The 16,446-nt window shown below is 32.2% G+C and overlaps 1 protein-coding gene across 1 annotated transcript in view; it reads right to left on the bottom strand.

The window, feature by feature from the left end:
• The window catches only part of LOC143062956 (contactin-like), a 73,936-nt gene that overhangs the window by 37,585 nt on the left and 19,905 nt on the right, over positions 1–16,446 (bottom strand). Inside the window, exons 3-9 of the mRNA XM_076234814.1 lie at positions 14,542–14,642; positions 13,122–13,207; positions 10,881–11,041; positions 8,192–8,299; positions 7,405–7,595; positions 4,768–4,918; positions 4,310–4,405 (exon numbers count right to left, since the gene is read on the bottom strand). Of these exons, the coding sequence (XP_076090929.1) occupies positions 4,310–4,405; positions 4,768–4,918; positions 7,405–7,595; positions 8,192–8,299; positions 10,881–11,041; positions 13,122–13,207; positions 14,542–14,642 (894 nt within the window). The remainder of the gene's footprint in view (positions 1–4,309; positions 4,406–4,767; positions 4,919–7,404; positions 7,596–8,191; positions 8,300–10,880; positions 11,042–13,121; positions 13,208–14,541; positions 14,643–16,446) is intronic.

The following is a 16,446-nucleotide window of genomic DNA, read 5'->3' as shown; positions in this document are numbered from 1 at the left end:
CTTTTGATTTAAGATCCTTGGTCCAAAAAAATGAAAAGTAGGTCAAGGTCAAAGGTCAAGGTCAAATTCTAAATTTTGATTTTGGCTTATTTTCACTTATTTTCATTAACCTTATAAGATATCGACAAATTATTTTTACTAAATTGTTAGTTGCGACATGTCGTAACTTATAAATTTTGGTTGCAAGGGTGCGTAGACAATTAATTGGAGTTTTCGCCCCTCTTATATTTACAATTATGCGTAAAGTGATATTACTCATGATCCATACATATTAAGGAACTAGTGTCTTTTGATTTGAGATGTTTAGTCTATGACCTTGAAATTGAGGTCAAGGTCATAGGTTAATTGGACGTTCTAGATTTTGACCTTTGCTCGAAATTCATATTTCTACATCATAAAGCCATAGGAACTGACATTTTCAACTGAATTTTAATATTTTCATATCAAAATAGATCCTTTTTGGTTGAAAGACCTTCAATTGTTCTCTGAACAATTGGTTTTTAATTTTTTTTTTTTTTCTTCCGCCAACTTTTTTTTCGTCCGCTGTTTTTTTGTTTCACAAGATGTCGCTTAGATATAAGGTAAATGATATCGAACAGTTAATACGCTTCTGAAACTGACACCGCGTAACAAAAAACTTTACCTTGTAAGAGTTATCTCCCCGAACACTGTTTTTCTTGTGGCCACTACTTCTTTGCAACCGTATAAGAAACCGACAAATTTATTTTTCCAAATTGCTCGTTATATCCTTAGGATGTTCTGTTTCATTTCAACCGAAGCTATCCGGAGACTCCATATGAGAGTTATCCCCCCTTTTATATATGATATCAGTGATATGCATTTCTAACTGGTAAACTATAAGTGATAGAGACCTAGGGTCTTTTGATTTAAGATCCTTGGTCCAAAAAAATGAAAATTAGGTCAAGGTCAAAGGTCAAGGTCAAATTAAAAATTTTGATTTTGGCTTATTTTCACTGATTCTCGTTAACTTTATAAGATTTCGACAAATTCTTTTTACTAAATTGTTAGTTGCGACATGTCGTAACTTAAAATTTTTGATTGGAAGGGTGCGTAGACCATAAACGGGAGTTTTTGCCCCTCTTATTTTTAGAATTATGCATAAAGTGATATTACTCATGAACCATACATACTACTGACCTAGGGTCTTTTGATTTGGGATCCTTGGTTTATGACCTTGAAATTGGGGTCAAGGTCATAGGTTAATTGGACGTTCTAGATTTTGACCTTTGCTCGAAATTCATATTTTCATATCATAAAGCCATAGCAACTGACATTTTCAACTGAATCTTAATATTTTCATATCAAAATAGATCCTTATTGGTTGAAAGACCTTCAATTGTTCTTTGAACAATTGGTTTTTAATTATTATTATTATTATTATTTTTTTTTTTTTTTTTCTTCCGCCAACTTTTTTTTCCTTCGCTGTTTTTTTGTTTCACAAGATGTCGCTTAGATATTTGGTATATGATATCAAACAGTTAATGCGCTTCTGAAACTGACACCGCGTAACAAAAACCTTTACCTTGTAAGAGTTATCTCCCCAAACACTGTTTTTCTTGTGGCCACTACTACTTCGCAACCGTATAAGAAACCGACAAATTTATTTTTCCAAATTGCTCGTTATATCCTTAGGATGTTCTGTTTCATTTCAACGGAAGCTATACGGAGACTCCATATGAGAGTTATCCCCCCTTTTATATATGATATCAGTGATATGCATTTCTAACTGGTAAACTATAAGTGATAGAGACCTAGGGTCTTTTGATTTAAGATCCTTGGTCCAAAAAAATGAAAATTAGGTCAAGGTCAAAGGTCAAGGTCAAATTCTTAATTTTGATTTTGGCTTTTTTTCACCTTTTTTCATTAACCTTATAAGATATCGACAATTTTTTTTTACTAAATTGTTAGTTGCGACATGTCGTAACTTATAAATTTTGGTTGCGAGGGTGCGTAAACAATAAAAGGGAGTTTTCGCCCCTCTTACATTAAGAATTATGCGTAAAGTGATCTTACTCATGAACCATACATATTAAGGAACTAGTGTCTTTTTATTTGAGATGTTTAGTCTATGACCCTGAAATTGAGGTCAAGGTCATAGGTTAATTGGACGTTCTAGATTTTGACCTTTGCTTAAAATTCATATTTATACATCATTAAGCCATAGGAACTGACATTTTCAACTGAATTTTAATATTTTCATATCTAAATAGATCCTTATTGGTTGAAAGACCTTCAATTGTTCTCTGAACAATTGGTTTTTAATTATTATTATTTTTTTTTTTTTTTTTCTTCCGCCAACTTTTTTTTCCTTCGCTGTTTTTTTGTTTCACAAGATGTCGCTTAGATATTTGGTATATGATATCGAACAGTTAATGCGCTTCTGAAACTGACACCGCGTAACAAAAACCTTTACCTTGTAAGAGTTATCTCCCCGAACACTGTTTTTCTTGTGGCCACTACTCCTTCGCAACCGTATAAGAAACCGACAAATTTATTTTTCCAAATTGCTCGTTATATCCTTAGGATAATCTGTTTCATTTCAACCGAAGCTATCCGGAGACTCCATATGAGAGTTATCCCCCCTTTTATATATGATATCAGTGATATGCATTTCTAACTGGTAAACTATAAGTGATAGAGACCTAGGGTCTTTTGATTTAAGATCCTTGGTCCAAAAAATTAAAATTAGGTCAAGGTCAAAGGTCAAGGTCAAATTCTAAATTTTGATTTTGGCTTATTTTCACCTTTTTTCATTAACCTTATAAGATATCGACAATTTTTTTTTACTAAATTGTTAGTTGTGACATGTCGTAACTTACAAATTTGGTTGCGAGGGTGCGTAAACAATAAAAGGGAGTTTTCGCCCCTCTTATATTAAGAATTATGCGTAAAGTGATTTTACTCATGAACCATACATATTAAGGAACTAGTGTCTTTTTATTTGAGATGTTTAGTCTATGACCTTGAAATTGATGTCAAGGTCATAGGTTAATTGGACGTTCTAGATTTTGACCTTTGCTTAAAATTCATAGTTATACATCATTAAGCCATAGGAACTGACATTTTCAACTGAATTTTAATATTTTCATATCTAAATAGATCCTTATTGGTTGAAAGACCTTCAATTGTTCTCTGAACAATTGGTTTTTAATTATTATTATTATTATTTTTTTTTTTTTTTTTCTTCCGCCAACTTTTTTTTCCTTCGCTGTTTTTTTGTTTCACAAGATGTCGCTTAGATATTTGGTATATGATATCGAACAGTTAATGCGCTTCTGAAACTGACACCGCGTAACAAAAACCTTTACCTTGTAAGAGTTATCTCCCCAAACACTGTTTTTCTTGTGGCCACTACTACTTCGCAACCGTATAAGAAACCGACAAATTTATTTTTCCAAATTGCTCGTTATATCCTTAGGATGTTCTGTTTCATTTCAACGGAAGCTATCCGGAGACTCCATATGAGAGTTATCCCCCCTTTTATATATGATATCAGTGATATGCATTTCTAACTGGTAAACTATAAGTGATAGAGACCTAGGGTCTTTTGATTTAAGATCCTTGGTCCAAAAAAATGAAAATTAGGTCAAGGTCAAAGGTCAAGGTCAAATTCTTAATTTTGATTTTGGCTTATTTTCACCTTTTTTCATTAACCTTATAAGATATCGACAATTTTTTTTTACAAAATTGTTAGTTGCAACATGTCGTAACTTATAAATTTTGGTTGCGAGGGTGCGTAAACAATAAAAGGGAGTTTTCGCCCCTCTTATATTAAGAATTATGCGTAAAGTGATTTTACTCATGAACCATACATATTAAGGAACTAGTGTCTTTTTATTTGAGATGTTTAGTCTATGACCTTGAAATTGAGGTCAAGTTCATAGGTTAATTGGACGTTCTAGATTTTGACCTTTGCTTAAAATTCATATTTATACATCATTAAGCCATAGGAACTGACATTTTCAACTGAATTTTAATATTTTCATATCTAAATAGATCCTTATTGGTTGAAAGACCTTCAATTGTTCTTTGAACAATTGGTTTTTAATTTCAATAGGTTTTGTATACAAAGATTGGCAAAACCACAAAATCAAATATCTTCAAATATGAAAGTTTTCAGCAATCGACGAAAATTGATACACATTAAAATAAATGAATCCACAGTCCTATGGAAATGCCACCTTCTCTAAAGTAACTTTACAATTCATTGAATCATGCTAACGTTTGCAATATCTAACAGATATGTGTATGTAGTCATTTATTATCTATAATTTAACATCATACTTACATGGTTCAAAATTAATTTTACTACAATGAACAACTGCTCCCTCATATGCATATGCTGTGACTGGGGCATCAGAGTAGTTTGGAAATTCTCCCAAGGCTGAAATTATATTCGGAAATTAGTCTTTAATTCACATATCTTTAAAATACATGAATCCAATAATTTTATCATCAAATAAAACAAAAGGCTCCAGCAAAATGATCTTCATAATGAACAAGCATTCTGAAAGTATTGAATGGTAATACATAGTCCCCTACCACTTAAAATTTTATTGCACTGGAACAGAATGCTTACTTGATCAATAAATTGTCATGTGGTTATAACAAATATCAAGTCAATATCTTTAGTCCAAGAACCATATCTCTGCACCAAATCATCAGACCAGAACAAAATTTGAACTTGATCTGCAAGTGACAGAACAGACTATACACCCCAAAGGACAGTAATTTGTGTATACTTACTTCCCATAGCTAGCTGTGCATAATTGCTGATGATTTTCCCTTGTGGATTACTTGCTTCACATCTATAATATCTGGAGTCTCTATCATCAGGGTTTTGTATTGTCAGTTTACCATTAGTAAGTGTGTATCTACTGTCTGTTGCTGTTTTAACCTTTTATGAAACATAAGATAAGTAGTTTATCATAATGTGATATTACAATGTAATGTATGCTGTTATTACAATGTAATGTACACAAAAAAAACATGTATGCTGTTATCACAATATAATGTATGCTGCTATTACAATATAATGTATGCTGCTATTACAATGTAATGTATGCTGCTATTACAATGTAATGTATGCTGCTATTACAATGTAATGTATACTGTTATTACAATGTAATGTATGCAGTTATTACAATGTTATGTATGCTGTTATTACAATATAATGTATGCTGTTATTACAATGTAATGTATGCTGTTATTACAAAGTAATGTATGCTTTTATTACAATTTAATGTATACTGTTACGACATTATATGATTAATTCGTATATTTTAACTTATTTTATTCATTCAGGGATAGTCACATGTTAAACTATATTTCCCAAGGTAGATAGAAAATGGCAGATAGCAAAAAGCATATTGCAGAGTTATTTTTAGTATATCTAAATACCGATATACTTTGTGACGTCATGTAATGAATTTCATGATATTGTTAAGGTTAAGACTTGATAAGGTTTTTAAAAAGTGTATATGTATGATCAATAATTTGAAGAAGAAAAAAAACCACCATTAATTAACAACTTATATATATTGTTGATATCTCTAAAATTCCAACAAAATCAAATGATCTATTATATTACAATGACAATTTTGATACAAATATGGTCAGAAAATAATAATATAACAATTATAGCCTTTGTATGAGGTCAATACAGGATATATCAACCCAAAGAAGTATATCAACCTCAGACTTCGTCCTCAGTCAATATATCCTGGTATCAACCACATACAAAGCCTATAATTGTATAGTAATGTATGCTGTTATTACAATGTAATGTATGCTGTTGTTGCAATGTAATGCATGTTGTTATCAAAATGTAATGCATGTTGTTATCAAAATGTAATGTATGCTGTTATTACAATGTGATGTTTGCTTTTATTACAATGTAATGTATTCTGTTATTACAATGCAATGTGTGCTGTTATTACAAGGTAATGTATGCTGTTATTACAATGTAATGTATTCTGTTATTTCAATGTAATGTATTCTGTTATGACAGTGTAATACTTGCTGTTATTACAATGTAATGTGTGCTCTTATTATAATGTTTCTTATGCTTATTTGACACTGTAACATGTGCTTTTGTGACAATGTAATGTATGCTGTTATTACAATGTTATTTATGCTTTTATGGCATTTTATTAACCAACTAAGTGCATTATTGCCAAAAGTGACTGTTTATTAAAAATTACATATTTTCTGTAATGGCCCTGTTTTTCTGTAATGGCCCTGTTTTTTTCTGTAATGGCCCTGTTTTTCTGTAATGGCCCTGTTTTTTCTGTAATGGCCCTGTTTTTCTGTAATGGCCCTGTTTTTTCTGTAATGGCCCTGTTTTTCTGTAATGGCCCTATATTAATGCCCAGTTTGTCTGTATTAAGCCCTGTTAGGGTTTTTAATAAAGTTAATAAAACTAAGTTTTAAAGAGTATAATACCTTTTTGTATTTTATTTAATTTAGTAACCAGCAACCAACATTAAAGAACCATATAAAGGGATCACTGTTCATCCTGTTTTTTAACACATATCTCTTTCAACTTAATATCTTGGATATTTGGTATATTTAAAGCTTTATAATGGTGAAGTACAAATTATTTTGTTCAAACTAAACTGTCATTAAAAGAGTAAGACAGTACATCAAGTTAGCAGCAACACATACTAAGTACACTTTTGTTCAGTTGGTTAATAAATGTATTAAGAAATGGGTGTTTTTATAATGGCCCTGTTATATGTCCTCGGTCAGTAATAATGGCCTCGGATGTCTGTAATAGCCCTCGGCGTTGCCTCGGGCCATTACAGACTTCCTCGACCATTATTACAGACCTTGGACATATAACAGGGCCATTATAAAAACACCCATTCATTAATACTATAGTAATGTATGCTCTTATTACAATGTAATTTGTGCTCTTATTATAATGTTTTTTATGCATATATGACATTGTAACATGTGCTTTTGTGACAATGTAATGTATGCTGTTTTTACAATGTTATTTTTTTTATGAAAATGTAATGTATGCTCTTATTACAATGTGCTGTGTGCTGTTATTACAATGTAATGTATGCCTTTATTACAATGTTATGTATGCTTATATGACAATTTTATGTATGATGTTATGCAGGAAAAAATCTCTCAAGAGATAGCAGTTGAATTAATTCCTGAAAATCTATTTTTAAAGTGTTATAAAAATAACACTTTTTAAATTTGGAGCATTCTGAATTTCCAACCATCAGGAATGTGTTTGAGGTAGTTCCATAAAAAACTTTATTTTTCTTTATCAAAAAGATCACATCAGATCAAGCCAAATAACAGTTTTAAGATTTAACAATTTGTGATAACATTTGAGAACGGACATAATTGTGTTATTTCATGTACCTCTTCAGAAATTTGTTCAAATGTTGGGCCTCTAAGCCATTTGTAGGTAGGCTGTGGATAACCTATAGCTAAACATTCTAAATATAGCGACCTCGTTGATTTTAGAAACCAAATATTTTCTGGCACACCATCAGAGTCAAAAATTGGACCATTTGCTGTTTCATCAAGATTAAGGTATGGTGTTCCAAAAGCTACAAGTAAAAATATTTGTTATGACTGATTCAATTGCAAATAAAGATAAGATCGTAGCTGTGACTAACAGTTCAAAGCTGGTTAAATGTAGTCTTATTAAAAAAAAAATGTATTCAACCGTTTTGATAAGACAAAATGATAATAGTTTTTGTAAATGAAATTTAAGACTTGTCTTGTGAGTAGTACACAATTGTTCATTAATGTTACCAATCTTAAAGCTTTTTTAATTGTACACAAGTAATCTAAACAACTTCAATATTATTTAGTAAAAAATATGCTTTCATTATATCAAGGGCTAAAAAATGTCTTTTGCTGTGAAAAATTAAAGTTTTATATTAAATATAAAAAAAGATAGATAATTGTCTAAATATTCCATAATATCACAAAATAAAGGTATGTGTAACAGGGTTACTAATTTCTAGCACCCAAATTTCACTTTTATGTTTGTTGCAGCTAACTTGCAGGGACTATTTTTTGCAGTTTTAAAATATTGTGATACATTTTACTAGACATTTTTTTATTGTTTGTATATATATGTATTGCAAAAATAGAAAAATGAAAACACCACATTTAAATACTTTTAAAATAAACTTACTGAAATCTCTCCTCTGTATAAGAACCCTGTAAGCCTCTTCCTGGCCTATTTCACAGATGTAAGCTCTTTTAATAGTGTCTTGACCTATATACCATCTGTAACCATTTTCTAAAAGACAAATCATCTGTATGGATTAAGTATCGTAAGATTTTGGAACTCTGGATTCTGTGGTAGTTATAACCGGATTTCAGAAAAACTCATACATTATCAGAGTGCATTGTTTTGCACATAATCATGAAAGTTTATAAGTTCATGATTATGTACTACTGTGGATTAATTTATTTTCGTGGGTACCAATTTTCATGGATTAAGCAAAACTTGCATTTTCATTGATACATGTAATTAATTTCATGGTTTTGGCAAAATCTGCATAATGGTTTTGGGAAATTAGTAATTTGTAGTTCATTTAATATTGTGGTTCCATTGTACCCACGAAATCCATGAAAAATGGTATACAAAGAATATTAATGAATCCACAGTATGTAGCTTCAGGGTCTACTTTGAATTTCTCATCATAAAGAATCTGACACAAAATAAATAAATGAAATTTGGTTAGGGTATAAAATATTTAATCATTGATATTAATACCTGTGACAATCATATCAAATAATAATAATTAGGAATAATAGAATGTTTAATATATTTTCAGTAAATTTATTCAAACTTCTCATGGGCATCTCTGAGTTCAATTTATCTAAGAAGTTCATCTACTGTATCACTAGCTTATCAGTACAGAGGTTGTAAGGTCAAAACCTCAAAAGTGCTAAGTGCATTTGACTCAAATCTTAATAAACTATGACTTCAAGTTTTCCTGCAAAAGCTGAAAAGGTCAATAAAAAATAGCTGCCAGAAAATAGCAAATTGTGCTAGAAAGTTGCACTGAACACCAATCAATCAATAAATTCTACTTCTCAAAAAATAGAGTCATTGGCAGATCCAGAACTTTTTATATGGTAGGCCCACTGATTGACCTAAGAGGGGGCCCACTCCAGTCATTCTTCAACAATTCCCTACAAAATCAACAAAATTTCCCCCCTGAATCCCCCTATGAGGTTGATAGTCTAAAACATTGGTGTATCAGTCTGATTGTCACTCATATACTCAGGTTTAGTTTTCTGTAATGTTTGATGCTTCAGTTTCTTTGTGTATATCTCTTTCATATTCATTTGATGAAATTTACTGTTTGCAATAGCATGAGTTGTTCTATATAATAAGAATGTTCTTGTCCCGGGCATAAAAACAATGCCGTATTTGGCGAGACCTTTTCAATTTTTGATCTTCAGTGCTGTACAACTTTGTACTTTTTTCACTTTCGATCTTTTATATCTGGGCGTCACTGGTGAGTCTTGTGTGGACAAGGCGCGTTTTTGGCGTATTGAATTTTAAACCTGATGCTTTTTGTTATCTATTAATCATGTTTTTCTTTGTCTAATATGTTCTCCTATTTATTTGTATTGTAGTCCTGTAATATTATGTTGTCATTTCAATGTTATATTTAACTTTGCCATTAAAGTGCGAGGTTTGGCATGCCATAAAACCAGGTTCAACCCACCACTTTTATTCCCCTTTAAAAGTGTCCTGTACCAAGTCAGGAAGATGGTCATTGTTATATTATTGTTCGTTTCTCTGTGTGTTGTATTTTAACGTTGAGTCGTTTGTGTTTTCTCTTGTTTTTGAGATATTGAGATAAGACGTGGCACGGTACTTGTCTATCCCAAATTCTTGTATTTGGTTTTCATGTTATATTTGTTATTCTCGTGGTGTTTTGTCTGATGATTGGTCAGTTTCTGTGCGTGTTGCGTTTCGGTGTTGTGTCGTTGTTCTCTTATATTTAATGCGTTTCGCTCGGTTTTGGTTTGTTACCCCGATTTTGTTTTTTGTCCATGGATTTATGAGTTTTGAACAGCGGTATACTACTGTTGCCTTTATATATAACCATATGATCAAACCCTAAAAACAGAGTAGTCATCTTCTTGTGTATATTTTGGAGTTAAGTATAACTTCACTGAACTAGCATACATACATTTTTTTTAGGGGCCAGCTGAAGCCACGGGGGGTCAACTTCCTATTATTGGGTATACGGGGATGTGCCAAAAATATGGGTCATAATTTTGCGAGATTTTATATAAAAATGACCCTCCTTTTTAATGACATCCTATATTAAAATGCATTTACGTTTGATAACTATATATTGATTCGGGGTATGATCTACATATCATATATAAATATACTATTGAGAATCATACATTATTAATGGTCAATTATTATATTAAATTAAATCAATTCATTTGAAAGTTCACCTTTCAAACAAAGTGCTTTCAAATAAGTTCCCAAATGAACCCCGGTGAGTTAGTGCTTATATAAGCATGGGTCATATTTAAATATTGTATATAAGTATAGGTCATTCTTTCTTAAATATTTATATAACTATAGGTACTGAATTTCAGTGAATGTTTTATTAAAATGGGTACGTTTTTTGAGGCAAAAATGGCACACCCTTACCAAGAAAATATCGAAGTTACCCCCCCGTGGCTGAAGCATGTCTCTGGGTGCGGGAGTTTCTCGCTGCATTGAAGACCCATTGGTGGTTTTCGGCTGTTGTCTGCACTTTGGTCGAGTTGTTGTTTCTTTGACATATTCCCCATTACCATTCTCAGTTTTATCTTAAAAATTTTAATTAAGAACTTACGAGTAGCATCAAATTTATATATCAGTCTTTCCTGTGGAACAAACTGGTACCCAGTCATCCAGAAGTTAAGAACAGGACTGACATCGCTGAGTTTAACACCTTCCCCTTCCCAAACATAACCATTATTAAGATCTTTTCTTCCACTTGTATACCATTCATACCTTCAAAAGAAAATTAAATAGAGTATTATAATATTTACATATGACGTATGGGTGCTGGATTTTCTAGCTGCGTTTAAGACCCATTGGTGGCCTAATGCTGTTTTCTGCTCTTTGGTGAGGTTGTTATCTCTTAAATTTGACACATTCCCCATTTCCATTCTAATTTTTTTTTTATTTATGTCTATAAATCAATTTTACTAATTCAAATTTGCTCAAATTTAGGTTATCACCGGGTTAATTTTCTAGGCACTTTATATCTATATACTGTGGATTCATTAATATTCGTTGGATACCAACTTTCATGGATTTCATGGGAACAGGGGAACCACAAATTTAAAAGTTCAACAAATTAAAAATTTTCAAAATGTTTGCAGACTTTGCCAAAACAACTAAATTTAATATCAAGTTTTCTTCAATCCAAGAAAGTTTGTACCCACGAAAAATAAAAGAATTGGATCCACAGTATATATGTAACACTCCCAAACGTGTACTTCCCCCCAAACATGTCCGATTCTCCCAAACATGTCTTTTCTCCCTAAACGTGTCCGGAATGTACAATATTTCCCAAACGTGTCCGATTTCATAACCCCCAAACGTGCCCGATAATTGTTATTCGCCAAAACGTGTCCAATATTTGACGCCAAAACGTTAAACGTCTTTTAGCGCTTTTACATGTATCTCTTAAATAAAATCGCTGATAACGTTTACGGCAATTCTATGATGGGAGACACACGTGATGAAGATGTCATTTATCAGATTAAGTTAGTTCGATGTAGGTTTTTAATGATTATAATAATTGCAAAATTAATCTGTTATTATTAAGTAACTTTGACTGCAGTTGTTTATTGTCCAGTTGCAAGTATTTCATATTCGTTAGGACGAACATACACATAGTTCTGGAGTTGAATTAATCGTTAACTTTGATAATTATTTTGTACTTATAAACTCCGATGATGCCTTTTATATTTATCCGAATATTGCATGGCGGGGTTTTAACAGTATTTTTTTTTACTTTTGTCAATAGTTTGTGTGTATTTCAAAAGCCCATCAAATTATAAACTTGTTATCCTGGTTTTTAATAAATTTTAGGTTTCCACCATCACTAAAGACACACGATAAGAAAGATAACGTCCAGTGCCAAATATTTCATGCATAAGTTTTATAGATTCTTTTTTTTATGAATATTACTGTTATGTGATCAACGCCGGTTTTAAATGCAAATTTATTTTGTAGTGTATAAATAAACTTTAGAATGTTGATTACGTATTGTCCAGTTGCAAGTACTTCATGCATATTTAGGGCGCACAATAGTTTTGCAAGTTTTAATGTTTTTACAGTTGTACTGTACACATTAACTTACAACTAAACTTTAAACTGATGATCGCGTATTGTCCAGTTGCAAGTATTTCATGCAAATTAGAGAAAACATACAAGTTTTAATGTTTTTTTTCAGTTCTACTGAATAAATTAACTTTAGACTGTTGATTGCGAATTGTCCAGTTGTCAGTATTTCATGCATAATTAGAGAGAACATTAAAGTTTTAACGCGCAGAGAAAGGGACCCTTTGATCCGTTAACTGTACTGTTTAACTCAACATGTTTGCTTACAATTTACAAACGAAATAGCCGAAATGACGCCCCTACTTTAAGCCAGTTTAATTCTTCCGTTTTGAAAAAATACTTAACGTGCTTATGTATATTTTTAATGAAATGGTAAAATTAGTATACGTTAATGAAATAGCAATAACCAAATAACGCTTGATATGGACACGTTTGGGGGATTGGACACGTTTGGGGGCTAGTTGAGAAATGGACACGTTTGGGCGTTTATACAAATGACACGTTTTGGCGCAGTTTCCAACTAGACATGTTTGGGGGAATCGGACACGTTTGGGGGGAAGGACACGTTTCTGAGTGTTACATATATGGTATACTTTTTAATTTGCCTACACTTAAAATTGTATATTGTCCGCAAATTAGTCAAAATCTGAAGACAATTCAAAACAAATAAATGGCATACCCAAATCTTTCATTGCAATGAGAAAATTATCAATTGGAATTAGTATGGAATGCACCTTACCTATTTGAATCATGTGCAAGGAGATACTCATTTATAAAACTATGTTCCACACTTGTTGTTACACTGACTAAACTGGAGAATGATTCCTAAAAAATATAAATATATATCTATTAATTTACAAAAGAAACAAAATTTTAAATGAAATATTTCATACATTTAATGTCAAAACAACATCTTATAAGTAACAAAGTCTATGAGACATACTAGTGCAATGTCAGATAGATGACATTTATGTAATCAATGGCTTCATTTGTTCTTCCTAAAACATAAAAGGAGGAAAACTTAAGTAATTAGAAGGAATCCTCACATAACCTACATAAAGGGGAAAATGTTATGGTGCCTCCTAGCACTGTAATTTCCTGTGAGTTCCATAAGACACTGAATACCCTATTTAATTTATAAAGCCTCAGAGTAAATTATTTCTAGAAGTTCCACTTCCTAAATTCAAATTTTTCAAGTTTTATATCATAGGCTTTTAATAATGAAAATTTTCATCTAAATTTTATAAGGACCTGACAAAATTTGAGGGCACTTTCCTAGCAACATTTCATAGTCTGTCTGTTGGTTGCTATATACAGAAAACTGTTGCTTAGGGGGAAAAATAATTTCTAATAGTTTTCTTTAGTAATTTCACAATATGAGTCTCTCATATAACCTGTAAAATCCATATTATTTCAAATTTAAATAATTAAATTAATTACAATTTGCTTTAGTTGCAAAGATATAATTATGTTGCTATGAGGTAAAATGGGACAATGTTATACAGAAAACTTAGTTGATATTCAGATTATACAGACAGTCAACCATATTATTCTTTCCACAGAAAAATTGATACTACATGATTCAACCAAAAATCAACCCATATTTATCATATAAGAATAAAACCATTTATTTGCAATTTTTAAAGAGCATACTTTGATGTATATCTGACCAAAATTTCAAAAGTCTAAGTGTTCTATTTAAGGTACATACTTTATTCATCATACCCGTATTCATTCGGACGAACCTCCCCTTGAAATCAAATAAGCACTGTTAAAGTCAACATTTTGTTCAAATTGTGACTGTTAAAGTCGAGTTCATGAGTCCAATGAACCCTTACTTGGAAATTCCTGGCTATGGGCCTGTTCATTAAAGGTTGCTTATTTTCAAAATGAAATATCCCATGTGAATCAAGTATGTAAAAATCATTCTCCATGGAGGCACAAGTTATACATCCACAAGTCATTTGTACTTTTGGTATATATGGTGGACAGCTGTCTCAATGGCAATCATACCACATCTCACTATGTTTGATACTGTCCAGACATTTTACAGACAGACAGACATAGGAATGCAGCAGTAAATTGATATATTGACAATAAAATAAAAGGGCATAAAAAGGTACATTGTATGTTTATCAATAAAATGCAAGGAAACTTACAGCACATGATTTGGCCGCCAACACATATGGTAATTTTGGATAAAAAATGAAATTATAACATCTTTTGTTTGGTTGATCTGTTACCCAGCCATCTGGACAATCTACAAGAGTAAAATCATTTGTAAAATCATGTGCATGTTTTAAAACAAGTAAAAATTAAATTCAATTATACTTTTACTAATCATGAAATGAATTTTAAGGGACACAATTGACATTTGTTTTGTACATTCAAACATGTTCTCAAGTAAAAATATACATAGATAATGTCTTTTTTCTGTATTCTGTTTTTTTAGAACAATAGACCAGTCCTTGACTGTCCAAAGGGGGATAGGTCACCTTGTAGGAAACTCTTTAAAACTTTTTAAAAAATGTATCTATAAAGAAAACAAGCATATATAACATTCAATTGAATGTCTTTCCCTTTATTTTCTGTTCTGTAAACCCCCATAAACACATTTAAATATGTGCATCTCATATATGCCTAAGGCTTTGTAGGCAAGAGCTTTCAAAGGATTTACTAATAGTGCACTTGAACTCTCTAATAAATATCTACATTTGGTACGTATTAATGAAAACTGTGACTAACCTTTACATTGTATATTATCGTATTTTTATTCTGTGTGTCGGTTTAAAGATCTTGCCTTGAGAGCATATGTGACTCACAGGCACTCGTCTCAGATTCCCCCCCCCCCTCCCCCTGTATACCTATACAAAGGTATATAGGATTATTTTTTTTCTGAGACGAGTGAGGCCCCTCATGGGGGGGGGGGGGTCCTAGTAATCACATAATCACCATTTTTTTTGCCAATATAATCACATAATCATTAAATATTTGCTTATCTTTAGTAATCAAATAATCATAAACTAAAAATACAGTCCTAGGTAATCAAATAATCATGAAATATTTGGCTTAATAATCAAATAATCATTAAAAAAAACGGCCAAGTAATCACATAATCAAAAACCCCATGAGGGCCCTCACGAGTGCCTGTGATGTGACAGTCAACTTGTATTTAAGAAAATATTGTCTGTTCACGTCCTAGAAATTAACCTTCATATTTTAGCGCCAATTTGAAATATACACTTCTGACACAGGCATTTGTCTCAGAATATTTTTTCCCTGTGTTATATTAAGGCCCTATTAAGGTATATATGGGGTGGGTGGGGGTGGGGGAGGGGAACTGAGACAAGTGCTTGTAACTTCTGACAAGAACCTCTGTTAGTGTTACAACAACAAAATGCAACTTACTAAATAATTTGGTGTACAAAATATATGCGTCCATTGTCAAATATGATCAAATATGTCATCCATGCTTAGGACGAGGACAAACTTAATTGCAATGATAAACACAACAGGTAGTAATAAGTTCTTAATAAAGGACGAGTGACCCGGCAGAGTGGCCATGTTACTATTCCATGATTGCCCTCATGGTCCCTGATGACGTGCGACTAGAGGGACCATGTAATTGTTTCTATTCCATGGTCATCCTCAGGATCTCCGATGATCATCGGCATTATATTATAGTTTTCTCATCTAAAAAGCACAAACCTAAAACAAATAATAACGCAAAAATAACACGATCTAATACCTCAGTCCAGGGGCGGATCCAGGATTTCCAGTTAGGGGGGCGCAAATTATTTATTTTCGCCGAGCGGAGCGAGGCGAAAAAATTTTGGAGCTTTTTTTAGGTAAAATCAGAGGCGGATGCAGGAATTTTCGAAAGGGGGGGGTGCTAACCCAGGGCAAAGGGGTGGGGGGGGGTGCAGGGGGGGGTGCAAAACATATGTCCCGATACAAATGCATTGATCGGCAAAAATAAAGGGGGGTGCGCACCCCCGGAACCCCCCCCCCCCTGGATCCGCCACTGAAAATTATTGAAATATTCTTCTAAAGGGGTGAAATGT

This window comes from Mytilus galloprovincialis, chromosome 2 (assembly GCF_965363235.1).
Source record: "Mytilus galloprovincialis chromosome 2, xbMytGall1.hap1.1, whole genome shotgun sequence".
In the NCBI taxonomy this organism is placed as follows: Eukaryota; Metazoa; Mollusca; class Bivalvia; order Mytilida; family Mytilidae; genus Mytilus; species Mytilus galloprovincialis.
Note: the sequence above shows the minus strand (reverse complement) of the source record. Positions and strands in the feature narration are given on the sequence as shown.